This window comes from Solanum lycopersicum, chromosome 11 (genome assembly GCF_036512215.1).
Source record: "Solanum lycopersicum chromosome 11, SLM_r2.1".
Taxonomy (NCBI): domain Eukaryota; kingdom Viridiplantae; phylum Streptophyta; class Magnoliopsida; order Solanales; family Solanaceae; genus Solanum; species Solanum lycopersicum.
The window spans coordinates 25,037,554-25,053,129 of NC_090810.1; the positions used below are offsets into that span (position 1 = coordinate 25,037,554).

At 38.2% G+C, this 15,576-nt stretch overlaps 1 protein-coding gene across 1 annotated transcript; it reads right to left on the minus strand.

Annotated features, from left to right (window-relative positions):
• Window positions 1–13,437: 13,437 nt before the first annotated feature.
• Window positions 13,438–14,764, minus strand: LOC138339323 (adenylate isopentenyltransferase 3, chloroplastic-like). Its single transcript, XM_069290915.1, has 4 exons — window positions 14,724–14,764; window positions 14,085–14,257; window positions 13,685–13,945; window positions 13,438–13,532 (listed from the first exon to the last, which is right to left on the minus strand). The coding sequence occupies exons 1-4, from the start codon at window positions 14,762–14,764 to the stop codon at window positions 13,438–13,440; spliced, it is 570 nt and encodes a 189-aa protein (XP_069147016.1).
• Window positions 14,765–15,576: the final 812 nt, after the last annotated feature.

Consider the following 15,576-nt stretch of genomic DNA (forward strand, 5'->3'; position numbering starts at 1 on the left):
TTTCTTAAGATTAGGAGTCTTGTTTAGGACTTAGTCAATTAAGGTTTTTATTTCATTATTAATTATCTGATTTCCTTTTATTTTAACTCAACTAATAAATAATAAATATAAATTAATTACATTAATTTACCAACTTAAATTAAAAATAATTTAATTCATTGCTTCCACTTAGGTTCGAACCTGGGTGGAGCAAGACTTCACTTCAAGAGCCAACTTTCGGCCCTCTCTCCCCAAAATTCCCCTCCATCTTATTAATTAAATAATTAATTCTATATTTAGGGTAATTAATATACTACCCTTAACCTGAAAAAAGACCATTTTACCCCTAGACCCTCCAAACATAAGATTTTCCCTTTTTAAGTCAGGTAAAGGCTCCTTCAAGTAAATCTTCGTATTCGAGAGCCCTACATGGTTGGACCCAACCATTTTTAGCTCAACTAAATCCCCAAGATAGTTGTCTTGGTTGTAGAAAGGGTTCAAAGGTCTGGTTATACGTGCATCAATCCGTGTGAACCCGGTCTAATCGTAGGCATTCTACACACATTAAGCATTACTTAGCATATTCATTTTTAGAGTTGTTACATATAGAGGGCGTGTCATGCACCGCGACAGATGCATGGATAAATATGTCCCCCATGGGTCCCGGACTAAGAGACAACGCATGTGTATCACTAGGTCAGACATGCACCATTTTACTTGACATTGCATTCTATTGCATTGCACATACTTATCATTAGTGAACTTGATATTGTCTTTTGCTGATCTTTTGATTGCCTTTTTGCGAAACTTGTGACTATCGAATACTGAGATTGTTATTAAGGATATATAACTTGTTGAAGTGTTGTTGTTGAGGATATGTAATTTATTGAAGTGTTGTTATTGAGGATATGTAAATTGTTGAAGTGTTGCTATTGAGGATATCTAATTTGTTTAAGTATTGTTGTTGAGGATATGTATTTGTTTAAGTGTTGTTGTGGAGGATATATAATTACTCAAAGTGTTGTTATTGAGTTACGTGCTATGTAAACTGTGAGCTGTTAGGTTGAGCTGATGTTTATGTAGGTTATAGTTGTAGAGGTTCGGTTGGGGGTGGTAGGATACCCATATTTCATCCCCTTAGCTTGTGTTAAGGGATTTATTTGCTGAGTGCTGTGTGGTTTTGGTACTCACCCCTTGCTTTTACAATTCTTTGTAGGTTACTAGCCCGGACATTTGTGATATATTGTCTTTTTTTTCTGAGGCTTCTTGGAGATTTGTGAGGTAGTTGTTTTGTCATCTCAGTAGACCTTCTTACTCCTATTTATGATCTTGTTCTAGTCTAGAAACAATATCATATGAGACTTATAATATCTTTTGAATCAATTGTAATACTATAGAGGCTTGTACATGTGACAACTAGATTTTGGGGGTATAATTTAAGTAGTAATTTTTTTGCATTTTATTGTATTAGTTGTGTTTTAGGCTGACTTATCTTGGTGGGATAAGACGAGTGCCATCACCTCTAATTTTGGGTCGTGACAACATGATATCAAAGCCCTAGGTTCATAGGCTCACGTGTGTACAAGTTGAGTCTAAATAGAGTCTCAAGGATCGGTATGGAGACGTCTGTACTTATCTTCGAGAGGCTATTGTGACTTTTAGGAAAAATGTTCACTTTTTGAATCTCTATCGTGCGTACTGGGTCTAGTTTTGATTCTTATCGCTTCACTCCATTCACTCTCATTTATGTGATGACTCGTGCGTAGTTCCTTTTGTGAATCGTTGGTGTATCGTGTATTGGTTTGATGTTAGATCTTATATTAAGTTGGAGATTTGTGAGGTAGTTGTTGGTCATCTCAGCATCGCTCCTTACTCCTGTTTATGATTTTGTTCTACTCTAGAAACAATATTGTATGAGACTTATATTTTCTTTTGATTCAATTGTAATACTTTAGAGGCTTGTACATGTGACAATAAGGTTTTTGGGTATAATGTAAGTCGATAGTAAATTTTCCGCCTTTTATTGTATTAGTTGATTTTAGGATAACGTGTCTTGGAGGGATAAGACGACTGCCATCATGTACATTTTTGGGTTGTGAAACAAATAGTGTCGTACACCTTCTTTCTCAGTGTGTGTGATCTTGTATGTAACAATTTCTGTTATGCCTGGTATTTTTTTATATACGTAGTGCGCGTCATGATCTAGTAGACGTAAGTCCGGGGAATGAGATTTTATTTTAAGTTCCAAGTGATTAAAGAAATATTAGGCAAGGATGTTAATTCCAAATATGATATTAAGTATGATTTGGCTAAAGTTAGTGCCATTAACTTTAAGTGAGGGATTAATTAGTGGCTGATTAGGATTAATTTAATCCAGTGGGCCCCACAACTCAAGGCAAAAATTAAAAAGGGATCAGATTAAGAGCTGGCCTTAGTGGACACGTGTAGGGGGGGGGCTGCCTCCACTTCATATTATAAATGAGGTGGAGAAATCCACTCCATACTAAATAAAGTGGTGAAATGCATTGCTGCATATCATCTTCTTCTTCACCACTTGGCTTAGGCAGCCATGGAAATGGAGAAACCAACCCTGCAACTCTTGGCCAGCAGCTGCAAATAATTTGGTTAGTAACCTCCTTGTTTGGTGTGTTAATTCTTTAGAATACCTTTGTTAATTAACCATTAATATTAGAAGGGTGGCGTGACCAGTATCTTAGGAAGTTTGTTTTAGTTATTGAATGTGCTAAGTATGAATGGAAATCATAATCGGATTATTAGTGGTGTCGTTTTGGTTCTTGGGCTGTTTTGATTAAAGCAAACTACGGGAAAATTCTTTTTTGGCGTTATGTATATGTTAAATGTGATTATGAGTATATACTCCAAAGGATGAATACGAGAAGGTAGATGTCTTGCGAATTATAAAATGAGTTATCGCTCGGTGTGTCGTTGCTTCGCTGCTATGGTTGCCGAGACGGAACTGTTTTGGGGAGGGGGCTGTTTAATATGATTCGTTGGGTTATATGTGTTATTGGTATTGCTTTGGATAATTTGGGTTGTTGTCGGATTGGGACGAAGTAAGGAAATTAGGGGAAGTGCTGCCGGATTTTCGTTAGATTTTTAGCTAGCTTACAAGATAGTAAAGCGCGACGTTTATCTAATTGCGGCACGATTGTTTCTTGTTATAGATTAATAGTTTGAGCAGTAAATTTTTGATGTGCAGCTCGACTATACGGTATGTAACGCTGTCCTTTCTTTCTTTGTTATTCATGACTTTTAAAAATAAGCGAATAACAGATAGGTTTGATACTTACCTCTAGAGCGTACAAGTGACGTATATTCTTGCTTCCACAATTATTCCTCTATATATCGGCTATGTCTAAGGCTATGATGATTTCTCATATCTATGGTAGTGCTTCTTAGAGTCATTGAGATTTTACGTTTCCAAATCGTATGAAAGGTTCATAATCTTGATAAAACATTAATCTTTGGTAATACTCCTTGCTGGTTCACGTTGATTGTTCTATTGAGTTATAAGAAATGATTTTAATTGCATATGGTTGCTCATAATATTCTGCTCGTGCATAGAGTCATTTATCATTTCACCGAGTCCCGGGCCGGGTAATGTTCGTGCAGAGTTTCTTGCATATGTCACCGAGTTCCTCACTAGAGGACCGGGTATGTGTATTATATATATGATTGGTGATGAGGATGGTTATGATGATGATGATGACGGAGATGACATGATGATTATTTTGCCTAGCCCCTTACTAGGGAAGCTGGGCACCTTATATGTTAAAGATATGCATGATTTTCAGTTAAAAGGGTACATGTGTAGCGATATTTTGTTTCGACTTGCCATATTGGTATCCTGTCATCTTTATCTTATGCTTTACATAGTCAGTACATTGTCCGTACTGACCCCCCATTCCTCGGGGGGCTGCGTTTCATGCATGCAGGTGTAGACGCACAGTTCGGTTATCCTCCCGCCTAGGATATCTACTCTGCTGATTGGGAGAGTTCCACTGTTCCGAAGCCCAGTCGTTTTGGTACATAACTTTTGTGTAGTCTTTTGCTAGTCTATGGGTATGGCGGGGCCCTGTCCCGTCGAGTTTCACTACTGTACTCTTTGGGGTCTGTGGACATTATGTGGGTTGTATATATATGTTTTGGGTAATGGTCTGTACATGGTTTGTTTGGGATGTCCGCTTGTACAGGGGCAGCCTTGTCGGTTGCGTACATCATTGTGTATTGTGTAGTGGCAGCCTTGTCGGCTTACGTATGTTATTGTTCTTTGAATAGTGGCGGCCTTGTCGGCTCGCGTATGTTGTTACGGTTGAATGGTTATGACTCCTTATGAGACAGGTCCTCTTTATATATATATATATGACGTTGGGGTTGGCTTGATTTGATTAAATTCCATATTGTCTTAGTTTCAGTTTGTTATACTTAGCAGTTTTGTATGTGTCCAAAACGGGCACTAGTCACGTCCCATCGGGTTAGGTCGTGACAAAGAGTGGTATCAGAGCGGTCCTTCCTCGGAAGTGTCTACAGACCGTGTCTAGTAGAGTCTTGTTTATCGGTGTGTTGTGCACCACATCTAATAATAGGAAGCTACAGGACATTTAGGATGTCATCATTTCTTCTTATTCTAGATCGTGCGATAGAGCTATATTAATAGGATAATCCCTCTCTAATGAATCCGTGTGCTTTCAGCTATGCCTCCAAAGAAAGCGACAGCCGCCCAGAAGGGCAAATTGGTAGCAGAAGGTACTAGTCATACCCAGAGAGTTACTAGGGTCCGTGCCCAGTCTATGCTTGGTATTATGCTCCAGTCGAAGAGCTCTGCTACACCGCCACCGCTAGAGGAGCTTAGAGCAGCAGCAGCTCCAGTTCAGGGGACACCACCAGCCCCCGAGGCCCCAGCACCTGAACCTCCAGCTCCTCAGTCAGGGGCGAAGGATAGGGCCATGAGAGATGCGGTTCAGTTGCTGACTAGATTAGTGGCAGGTCAGGCTCACATGCATGGACTAGGAGTTGATCATGCAGACAAATTTGATAGCTTAAGGGCTCGTGACTTCTTAAGTTGTAATCCTCCAGAGTTCTTTGGGTCAAGGCCCCAGGATGATCCGCAAGAGTTTATTCGTCAGATGCAGCGTACATTGAGGATAATCAAGGCTTCGGAGATCGAGTCTGTTGAGTTGGCTACGTATCGTTTGCGGGATGTAGCTATTAATTGGTATGAGTCTTGGGAGTTATCTAGGGGTAAGGGTGCTCCTCCAGCGGTATGGGATGAATTTGTTGAGGCTTTCCAGGGCCACTTTCTGCCTCTAGACATGAAGCGAGCTAGAGTCGATAGATTCTTGCGTTTGAAACAAAATGGCAGAAGCATTCGAGAGTATAGCCTCGAGTTTGATTCGTTGGCTAGGCATGCGCCTACTATTGTGGCTGATATGGTAGACAGGGTACATCGTTATGTGATGGGATTGGATCATTATCTGATTGACGGTTGTATGGCAGTGACTCTTCAGCCAGGTATGGACATTGCTCGAGTGCAGGCATATGCACAGGGGGTAGAGGATCGGCACCGGGGACGTCAGCCAGATAGAGATTATAATAGAGGCCAGCATAAGAGGGCTAGATCAGCAGGTTATCCTGACGAGTTTTGAAGCGGGCAGTCTCAGCAGCATGTTAGATTTTCTTCCCAGCCAGCACAGAGTGCACCCCCATGTTTCATGGGTAGGGGGTTCGATCGTATGGAATATTTGGAAGCTGGTCAGAGCTCTAGGGCGTTAGGGTCACAGATGGGCAGGGGTTTGAGCCAGTCGAGGCCACCTTTGCCTCGGTGTTCTCATTGTGGTAGGTCCCATCCTGGGGAATGTCATTGGGCTACATGTGCGTGTTTGTCTTGCGGCCGTCAGGGCCATACTATGAGGGAGTGTCGCCTTAGAGGTAGTGCAGGTGGTATGGCACAACCTATAGGGTCCGTTGCTGGTTCATCTTCTTCTGTGGCTATGCGCCCTACGGGGCAGGGTATTCAGGCGCCAGCAGGCCGTGGTAGAGGACGTGGTGGAGCTTCCAGTTCTAGCGGTCACTCGAATCATATATATGCTTTGACTAATAGGAAGGATCAGGAGGCGTCACCTAATGTGATCACAGGTATATTATCACCATTCTCCCGAAGTGTGTATGCATTGATAGACCCAGGTTATACCTTATCATTTATATCACTCTTTGTTGCTAGTAGGATCGGAATAGAGTCTTAGTTGATAGAACCATTTGAGGTAGCTACACCTGTACGAGATTTTGTCATAGCTACGCGAGTATATAAGAATTGTTCTGTAGTTATATATAGTCTTCGTACCACAGTAGATCTAATACAGTTAAATATGATTGAGTTTGATATTATCATGGTCATGGATTGGTTGGCTGCTTGTTATGCTAATGTTGATTGCAGAGGAAAGATAGTTCGATTTCAATTTCCAGGGGAACCGAATATATAGTGGAAGGGGAGTGCAGTATCGCCGAAAGGTAAGTTCATTTCATACCTTAAGGCCGGGAAGATGGTTAGAAAAGGCTATATTTACTATCTGATTCGGGTGCATGACATAAAGGCAGAGGCACCGACTCTTCAATCAGTCCCGGTAGTTAAGGAATTTCCCAATGTATTCCCCGAGGAACTTCCAGGCCTTCCTCCAGAACGAGAGATAGAGTTTACTATAGATGTACTACCAGATACCCAGCCTATATATATACCTCCTTATAGAATGGCACCTGCTGAGTTGAAAGAATTGAAAGAGCAATTGAGGGATTTGCTAGAAAAGGGCTTCATCAGGCCTAGTACGTCACCTTGGGGAGCACCGGTACTGTTTGTGAGGAACAAGGATGGGTCGCTGCGGATGTGTATTAATTATAGGCAGCTGAACAAAGTAAGAATAAAGAACAGGTATCCCCTCCCAAGGATTGACGATCTATTTGACCAGTTGCAGGGTGCAAAGTGTTTTTCAAAGATAGACTTGCGGCCAGGTTATCATCAGGTGCGGGTAAGGGAGGCAGATATTCCAAAGACGGCATTCCGGACCCGATATGTGCATTATGAGTTTAGAGTGCTTCCTTTTGGGCTAACTAATGCTCCAGCGGTGTTTATGGATTTAATAAATCGAGTATTTAAATCATTCCTTGATATGTTTGTTATTTTATTTATAGACGATATTCTGGTCTATTCACGTTCAGAAGCGGAGCATGCACACCGGGTGCTTCAGCACCAAAAGTTGTATGCTAAATTTTCTAAGTGTGAGTTCTGGTTGACTTCAGTGGCATTCTTGGAGAATATTATTGGAGCTGATGGTATTCGGGTAGACATGCAGAAGATTGGGGCGGTAAAGACTTGGCCCAGACCTACGACACCTACTGAGGTACGCAGTTTTGTGGGGTTATCAGGATATTACATGAGATTCGTAGAAAAGTTTGCCTCAATTTCAGCGCCTTTGATAAGGCTAACTCAAAAGGCAGCCATGTTCTAGTGGACTGATGCTTTTGAGCGAAGCTTCCAGCTATTGGAAGACAAATTGACTACAGCTCCAGTCCTAACTCTTCCGGAGGGACTAGACGGCTATGTTATTTATTGTGATGCTTTGAGTGTTGGGCTAGGATGTGTATTGATGCAGCATGGCAAAGTTATAGCCTATGCCTCCCGACAGCTTAGGAAGCATGAAAAGAACTATCCTACTCACGATCTGGAGTTAGCGGTCGTGGTTCATGCCTTGAAGATATGGAGGCATTATTTATATGGTGTCCATGTGGACATCTATACAGATCATAAGAGTCTCCAATATATCTTTAAACAGAAGAAGCTAAACTTATGACAAAGGCGGTGGTTAGAGTTGCTAAAGGATTATGATGTTGATATTTTATATCATCCAGGGAAAGCGAATGGTGTAGCACATGCTCTTAGCCATATGTCCATGGGTAGATTGACAGATATACAACCAGAAAGAAGGAATATGGTTCGGGAGATTCAGCGGCTATCCAGCCTTGGAGTCCGTCTGGCTAATTCAGAAGATAGTGGAGTTTCTATTCAAGAGGTTGTTGAGTCCTCAATAATAGATGAGGTAAAGAGACACCAATACAAGGACCCTATTCTGGCACAGTATAGAGATGCAACTCTTCAAAAGGAAAAGACCCCATTTAAGGTTACACCTGACGGAGTGCTACGATATGAAGGCAGATTGTGTGTACCCGATATTGTAGGGCTATGAAGGGAGGTTGTGGGAGAGGAACACTCTGCCCGTTATTCTATTCACCTAGGGTCAACGAAAATGTATCATGACCTCAAATGCTTATATTGGTGGGATGTCATGAAAAAGGACATAGCGGAGTTTGTTGCTCAGTGCCCGAATTGTCAACAAGTCAAGATCGAACATCAAAAGCCTGGTGGATTATTACAGGAGATAGAGATCCCGACTTGGAAATGGGAGATGATTAATATGGACTTCATTACAGGCTTACCTCGCACTCAACGGAAGTTTGACTCTATATGGGTTATTGTATGACTCTATATGGGTTATTGTAGATAGGCTGACAAAGTCGGCCCATTTTCTTCCAGTCAAGACTACATATTCGGCTGAAGATTATGCGAGGTTATATGTCAGGGAGATAGTGAGACTTCATGGGGTTCCCACGTCCATTATATAAGACAGAAGAGCTCAATTTACAGCTAACTTTTGGAGATCGTTTCAGAAGGGATTGGGGACACACGTGAAACTTAGCACAACATTTCACCCTCAGACTGATGGGCAGGCTGACCGTACTATTCAGACATTAGAAGATATGTCGCGGGCCTGTATTATTGACTTCAAAGGTAGCTGGGATAACCACTTGCCGCTCATTGAGTTTGCCTATAACAATAGCTACCATTCTAGTATCCAGATGGCACCGTATGAGGCCTTATATGGGAGGAAGTGCAGATCACCCATTCGTTGGTTTGATGTTTGCGAGACTAAGTTAATAGGCCCAGATATGATTCATCAAGCTGTTGACAGGGTGAAGCTTATTCAAGAAACATTATTAGCGGCCCAGAGTCGACAGAAGTCATATGCAGATAATCGGCGTCGAGATTTGGAGTTTCAGATTGGTGACTGGGTATTCCTGAAGGTATCACCCATGAGGGGTGTGATGAGATTCGGCAGGAAGGGGAAGCTCAGTCCAAGATACATTGGGCCTTATCAGATTGTTCGTAGGATAGGCAAGCTTGCCTATGAGTTGGATCTACCATCTGATTTGGAGGCGGTACATCCAGTCTTCCATGTATCGATGCTACGTAAATGTATTGGTGATCCTTATAGAGTATTCCCCGTAGATGATGTTCAGGTAACAGAGGAGTTGTCATATGAGGAGAAACCCGTAACTATACTTGATCGTCAGGTTAGAAGTTTACGTACTAAGGATGTGGCTTCCGTCAAAGTGTTGTGGCAAAATAACAATAGGGAGGAGATGACTTGGCAAGCGGAAGACGAAATGAAGAATAAGTATCCTTACTTGTTCCCCATACCTGCAGGTAATTCAATTTCTAGCTTGACTATATTGATTGATAAACGAGATTATGTAGTAAGTTTTGACTCTGTGAGGCATCTGTAAGTTACGAAATGCAGGTTGATAGGTATAACTATTAGAGAGACCTCACTGGAATTTATTTTTATAAGAAGCTAACTTAACATTCGAGGACGAATGTTCCTAAGGGGGGAAGGATGTTATGCCTTGTATTTTTTTTATATACGTAGTGCGCGTCATGATGTAGTAGACGTAAGTCCAGGGAATGAGATTTTATTTTAAGTTTCAAGTGATTAAAGAAATATTAGGCAAGGATGTTAATCCCAAATGTGATATTAAGTATGATTTGGCTAATGTAAGTGCCATTAACTTTAAGTGAGGGATTAATTAGTGGCTGATTAGGATTAATTTAATCCAGTGGGCCCCACCACTCAAGGCAAAAATTAAAAAGGGATCAGATTGGGAGCTGGCCTTAGTGGACACGTGTAGAGGGGGGGCTGCCTCCACTTCATATTATAAATGAGGTGGAGAAATCCACTCCATACTAAATAAAGTGGTGAAATGCATTGCTGCATATCATCTTCTTCTTCACCACTTGGCTTAGGCAGCCATTGAATGTGCTAAGTATGAACGGAAACCATAATCGGATTATTAGTGGTGTCGTGTTGGTGCTTGGGCTTTTTTGATTAAGCAAACTGCGGGAAAACTCTATTTTGGCATTATGTATATGTTAAATGTGATTATGAGTATATTCTCGAAAGGATGAATACGATAAGGTAGATGTCTTGCGAATTATAAAACGAGTTATCGCTCGGTGTGTCGTTGCTTCGCTGCTATGGTTGCCGAGACGGAACTGTTTTGGGGAGGGGGCTGTTTAATATGATTCGTTGGGTTATATGTGTTATTGGTATTGCTGTGGATAATTTGGGTTGTTGTCGGATTGGGACGAAGTAAGGAAATTAGGGGAAGTGATGCCGGATTTTTGTTAGATTTTTAGCTAGCTTACAAGATAGTAAAGCGCGACATTTATCTAATTGTGGCACGATTGTTGCTTGTTATAGATTAATAGCTTGAGCAGTAAATTTTGGACGTGCAGCTTGACTATGTGGTATGTAACGCTGTCCTTTCTTTCTTTGTTTGGCATGACTTTTAAAAATAAGTGAATAACAGACAGGTTTGATACTTACCTCTAGAGCGTCTAGGTGACATATATTCTTGCTTCCACAATTATTCCTCTATATATCGGCTTTGTCTAAGGCTATGATGATTTCTCATATCTATGGTAGTGCTTCTTAGATTCATCGAGATTTTACGTTTCCATATCGTATTAAAGGTTCATAATCTTGATAAAACATTAATCTTTGGTAATACTCCTTGCTGGTTCACGTTGATTGTTCTATTGAGTTATAAGAAATGATTTTAATTGCATATGGTTGCTCATAATATTCTGCTCGTGCATAGAGTCATTTATCATTTCATCGAGTCCCGGGCCGGGTAATGTACGTGCGGAGTTTCTTGCATATGTCACCGAGTTCCTCACTAGAGGGCCGGGTATGTATATAATATATATGATTGGTGATGAGGATGGTTATGATGATGATGACGACGGAGATGACGTGATGATTATTTTGCCGAGCCCCTTACTAGGGAAACTAGACACCTTATATGTTAAAGATATGCATGATTTTCACTTAAAAGGGTACATGTGTAGCGATATTTTGTTTCTACTTGCCATATTGGTATCCTATGTCATCTTTACCTTATACTTTACATACTCAATACATTGTCCGTACTGACCCCCCTTTTCTCAGGGGGCTGCGTTTCATGCCCGCAGGTGTAGTCTCACAGTTCGGTGATCCTCCCGCCTAGGATATCTACTCTGCTGATTGGGAGAGCTCCACTGTTCCAGAGCCCAGTTGTTTTGGTACATAACTTTTGTGTAGTCTTTTGCTCGTCTATGGGTATGGCGGGGCCCTGTCCCGTCGAGTTTCACTACTGTACTCTTAGAGGTCTATGGACATTATGTGGGCTGTGTATATATGTTTTGGGTACTGGTCTGGACATGGTTTGTTTGGGATGTCCGCTTGTACAGGGGCAGCCTTGTCGGCTGCGTACATCATTGTGTATTGTGTAGTGGCAGCCTTGTCGGCTTACGTATGTTATTGTGCTTTGAATAGTGGCGGCCTTGTCGGCTCGCGTATGTTGTTACAGTTGAATGGTTATGACTCCTTATGAGACAGGTCCTCTTTATATATATATGACGTTGGGGTTGGCTTGATTTGATTAAATTCCATATTGTCTTAGTTTCAGTTGGTTATACTTAGCAGGTTTGTATGTGGGTGTCCAAAACGGGCACTAGTCACAGCCCATCGGGTTGGGTCGTGACAATTTCACCGTTCCTGTGGCCCCCATCATGAAGATCACTTTCTTCTTGTTGAAATCTTCATTGTTGATGAAAGTATTTATTTTCGCTACACAAAAAATAAAATAAAAATAATAATTAGTTTATAATAGTGAATGCGTAAAGTCGGACATTAAAAAACCTTGTAAAAATAAAGCTAGTACGTAGAAACCTTGCTTGACTTGGATTATACTATCTAAAAATATAAAACTTTGTTGATGTTGGATGTGAAAAATAATTACATTCAGCCTTATTTGTGGACTTATTAATTGACAAATCAATTATATAATTACTGATATATTTTATAGGATAAGAATGACTTTTGAAAAGTTTATAGATATGTCAACTTGAATTTTGGTAATCATTATAAAATATATTTTAGGATAAAGTTATTAGTGTACGTTGTTAGGAGATCACATAGAGCTGGACTTTGATAGTAAAAATGTGATTTTTCATAAACTTATTAATTAGTATACCAAATAATATATTTTAGGATGACGTTTGTAGATGTATATTGTTATGAGATCACAAATAGTTACAAATAGATTGTAAAGAGAACTCAATAATATTTTTGGTGGAATATATTTAAGTGATGATACGTCAAATCTTACATTATTTAGCGACACATCATAAGTGTTAAGTCTAATTCCATAAGAGGGAAGTGAACAATTATCCATAACTATTTCAATTACGAGTATTTATATTAACTTGTGCACAATATATTAATAGATAAGGATTTTATTGAATTAAGCTTCAATCACCGTGATAGAATTAGGTAGAATATATTCATTATCGATTGATTACAAATTTACTAGTTTTTCTTCTTTGTCTATGTAACATTTTTATGTATTGAGTTAAGAATTCTATTCTTTAAAATCCTTTTAGGGTGGAATCTTACCGAACATTTATGGTAATTTATTTTATCACTCTATTAGCTTGACATTATGAGTGATCTCATATAATTATGTACGTACGTATTTATCTTAATATATATGAAATATAGAAGACTTGGACTTGGACTTGGGGCTTGGGCTTGGGCTTGGATCAGAATTTAAAATGAATATTTCATCTACAAATTAGATTTTTTTACAGACAAGAGTTACATATATAGAAAGAAGAGTAATATCATACATATATATTTTTAATAAACTGTACAAAATAGGTCAAAAATTAAAGAGACAAAAACAAAAGATGGAGATAATGACAATTTATGTACACTAAATAATAATATTGTGCTGATCATTTTTGACAAATATCTTCACAATATCTAGGCATGGTTGCAAAACAGTATTCCTCCATGCTTCGTCAAGATCTTCTTTTCTATCTTCTTTGAAAACGTCTGTAGCAATAATATGATGCACTGACCATATTTTCTCGTTTATTAATCGTTGAATCTTTTCATGTTGGTAACAAATTAACATATGAGTATTACGCTTGATACTTGAAATTGAATCTTGAAGAATCATCTACTTTGATTCATCAACTCTACCTATATTTGTTTCTTCCCTTAATTATATGTCAATTTCAGGAACACCAATGAACCGTTGAATCCCATTGGTGTAATCTGCATCTGTAATGAAAAACTGTCGCACCTCTTCCACTAGCCCTGCATGCAACACAAATTTAAAGAAGAGTTTTATTTAGAAGAACATAGATTTGATAAACAAAAGTATTATTAAGAAAATTATATAAGAAAAGTTTTAGCTAGCTTCATGATATTATATCTTGATTGATATATAAAATAATTACAAAAATTACTTGTGTTGACCATTTGGTCAACCCTCATGTCAACTCTACGGTTCAAGACTGATTGCTCAACATCTATCCAAATAAAGCAACTATCATACTTATATTTGAACATGAACATAGGGTCTTCCACAAGTTTTTCAATATACGAATTTGACCCTCCAACAATTATTGAAACACGTTGAGTCTTCAGTATTTTTTGTATGTAGACAACAACATGCAAACAAAAATCTTCAGCTGTGAAGTCTGAATCTGGCTTTGTCTCAATTTCACCTAAGAAAATGTGATCAAATTAACTTTCTCATATTTTTCACTAGAATCTAGAATTACTACATAAAATTATCTAGATAGTCATTTGATATTAAGTATTCTTGAAAATAAACATATATACCTAATAAATAGTGTCGTGCACCTTGTTTCTCAGTGTGTGTGATTTTGTTTGCAACAATTTCAAGTCCCTTGTAAACTTGCATTTTATCCAAGTTGATTATTTCTCCTCCAAAATAAGTGGCAAGGTCAACAGAGAGTTGGAATTTCCCGTTCTCGTGGCCCCCATTATGAAGTTCACTTTCTTCTCGTTGAACTCTACATTGTTGATAAAAGTGTTCATTTTATCTACACAAAAAATAAAATAAAAATAATAATTAATTTATAATACTGAATGCATAAAGTCAGACATTAAAAAATTTTGTAAATATAAAGCTAGTAAGTAGAAAACTTGCTTGACTTGGAATATATTATCTAAAAATATAAGATTTTCTTGATGGTGGATGTGAAAAAAAATTACATTCAGCTTATTGTAATGACCCTGAAAGTAATTTTGAGAATTTAAACTATTTTATAACTATGATTATTTAGTTAGTAGGTATTTATTTACTAAATAATTAAATTTTATTAGTTGATAGTTAGTGGATCAATTTCATATTATATTTAATACCCTTATCACCGTGTATTAAAAATAACTTAGTGGATTTATCAATTTTAATAAATAATTAAAATTTACAAAATAAAAAATATATATATGAAAGAAAGAGAATAGCCAGAAACAAACCTGCATAGAGCGGCGGCTCGCAGGGAGACTACCCACTTCATGATCAGGTAACACAAATAAATGTCTTCGTTATGCAATTGAAATATGGATCAAATTCAAATGGTAGTTATAGTTATTAATATTATTATAATAATGAGAGGAAAAGGTAAGGAGGTAACAACATTCAGAATTCAATTAATTATATATATATATATATATATATATATATATATATTATTTTTATTTTGCAGTGACTAAGAATTGGAGAAATTGTTTTTCGTGCATCTTTTTATCATTACGGACAATTGATGGCTATGTAATCATGATAAAATAACTAAAGGCATTCATTTATATTTTGAATGCAGTGGTCGTCTGTAATAGAATTTATTGGGGCTTAGTTTAATTTTCACGATTTTTATTATAGTTATAAGATTATAAATCAGTTTTCAATAATGTTGAATATATAGTTAAGTATTAGGCATATTATATTATATGAAAGAGCTATTAGGCTTTTTGGTTTTTTGAGAAATTATGACTTAACTCTAGGCTTGAGTTTGAGAAATATGAAAGTTTGAATATTAATTGGCATCAATATTAAAAACTTGATTATAGAGTTGGGTGTTATTAATCTCGAAATCTCATCGTGGTCACCTATTTGAATAGATTGTATTGGTTTGGAAGTCAACGGAAAGAGGAAGACTCAAGTTCTTGAGTCATTGTTCGACTAATTGAGGTAAGTGGATTTCTAAACGCTTATTAATTGTATAAAATGCGTGTATTTCCTTGTGGTATATGTTTGGGAATAATGGGACTTGGTGCTGGATTGACTTGTCCACATTAATTAATTCTAAGATGAAAACAAAGGGTAATAAAA

Excerpts from the sequence above, each read along its gene's own strand:
- LOC138339323 (XM_069290915.1), bottom strand. The coding sequence starts at position 14,764 with ATGAAGTGGGTAGTCTCCCTGCGAGCCGCCGCTCTATGCAG. Across the intron at positions 13,946-14,084 it reads CACACACACTGAGAAACAAG|GTGAAATTGAGACAAAGCCA; the intron begins GTGCACGACACT and ends ACATTTTCTTAG. Across the intron at positions 13,533-13,684 it reads TGACCAAATGGTCAACACAA|GGCTAGTGGAAGAGGTGCGA; the intron begins GTAATTTTTGTA and ends TGTTGCATGCAG.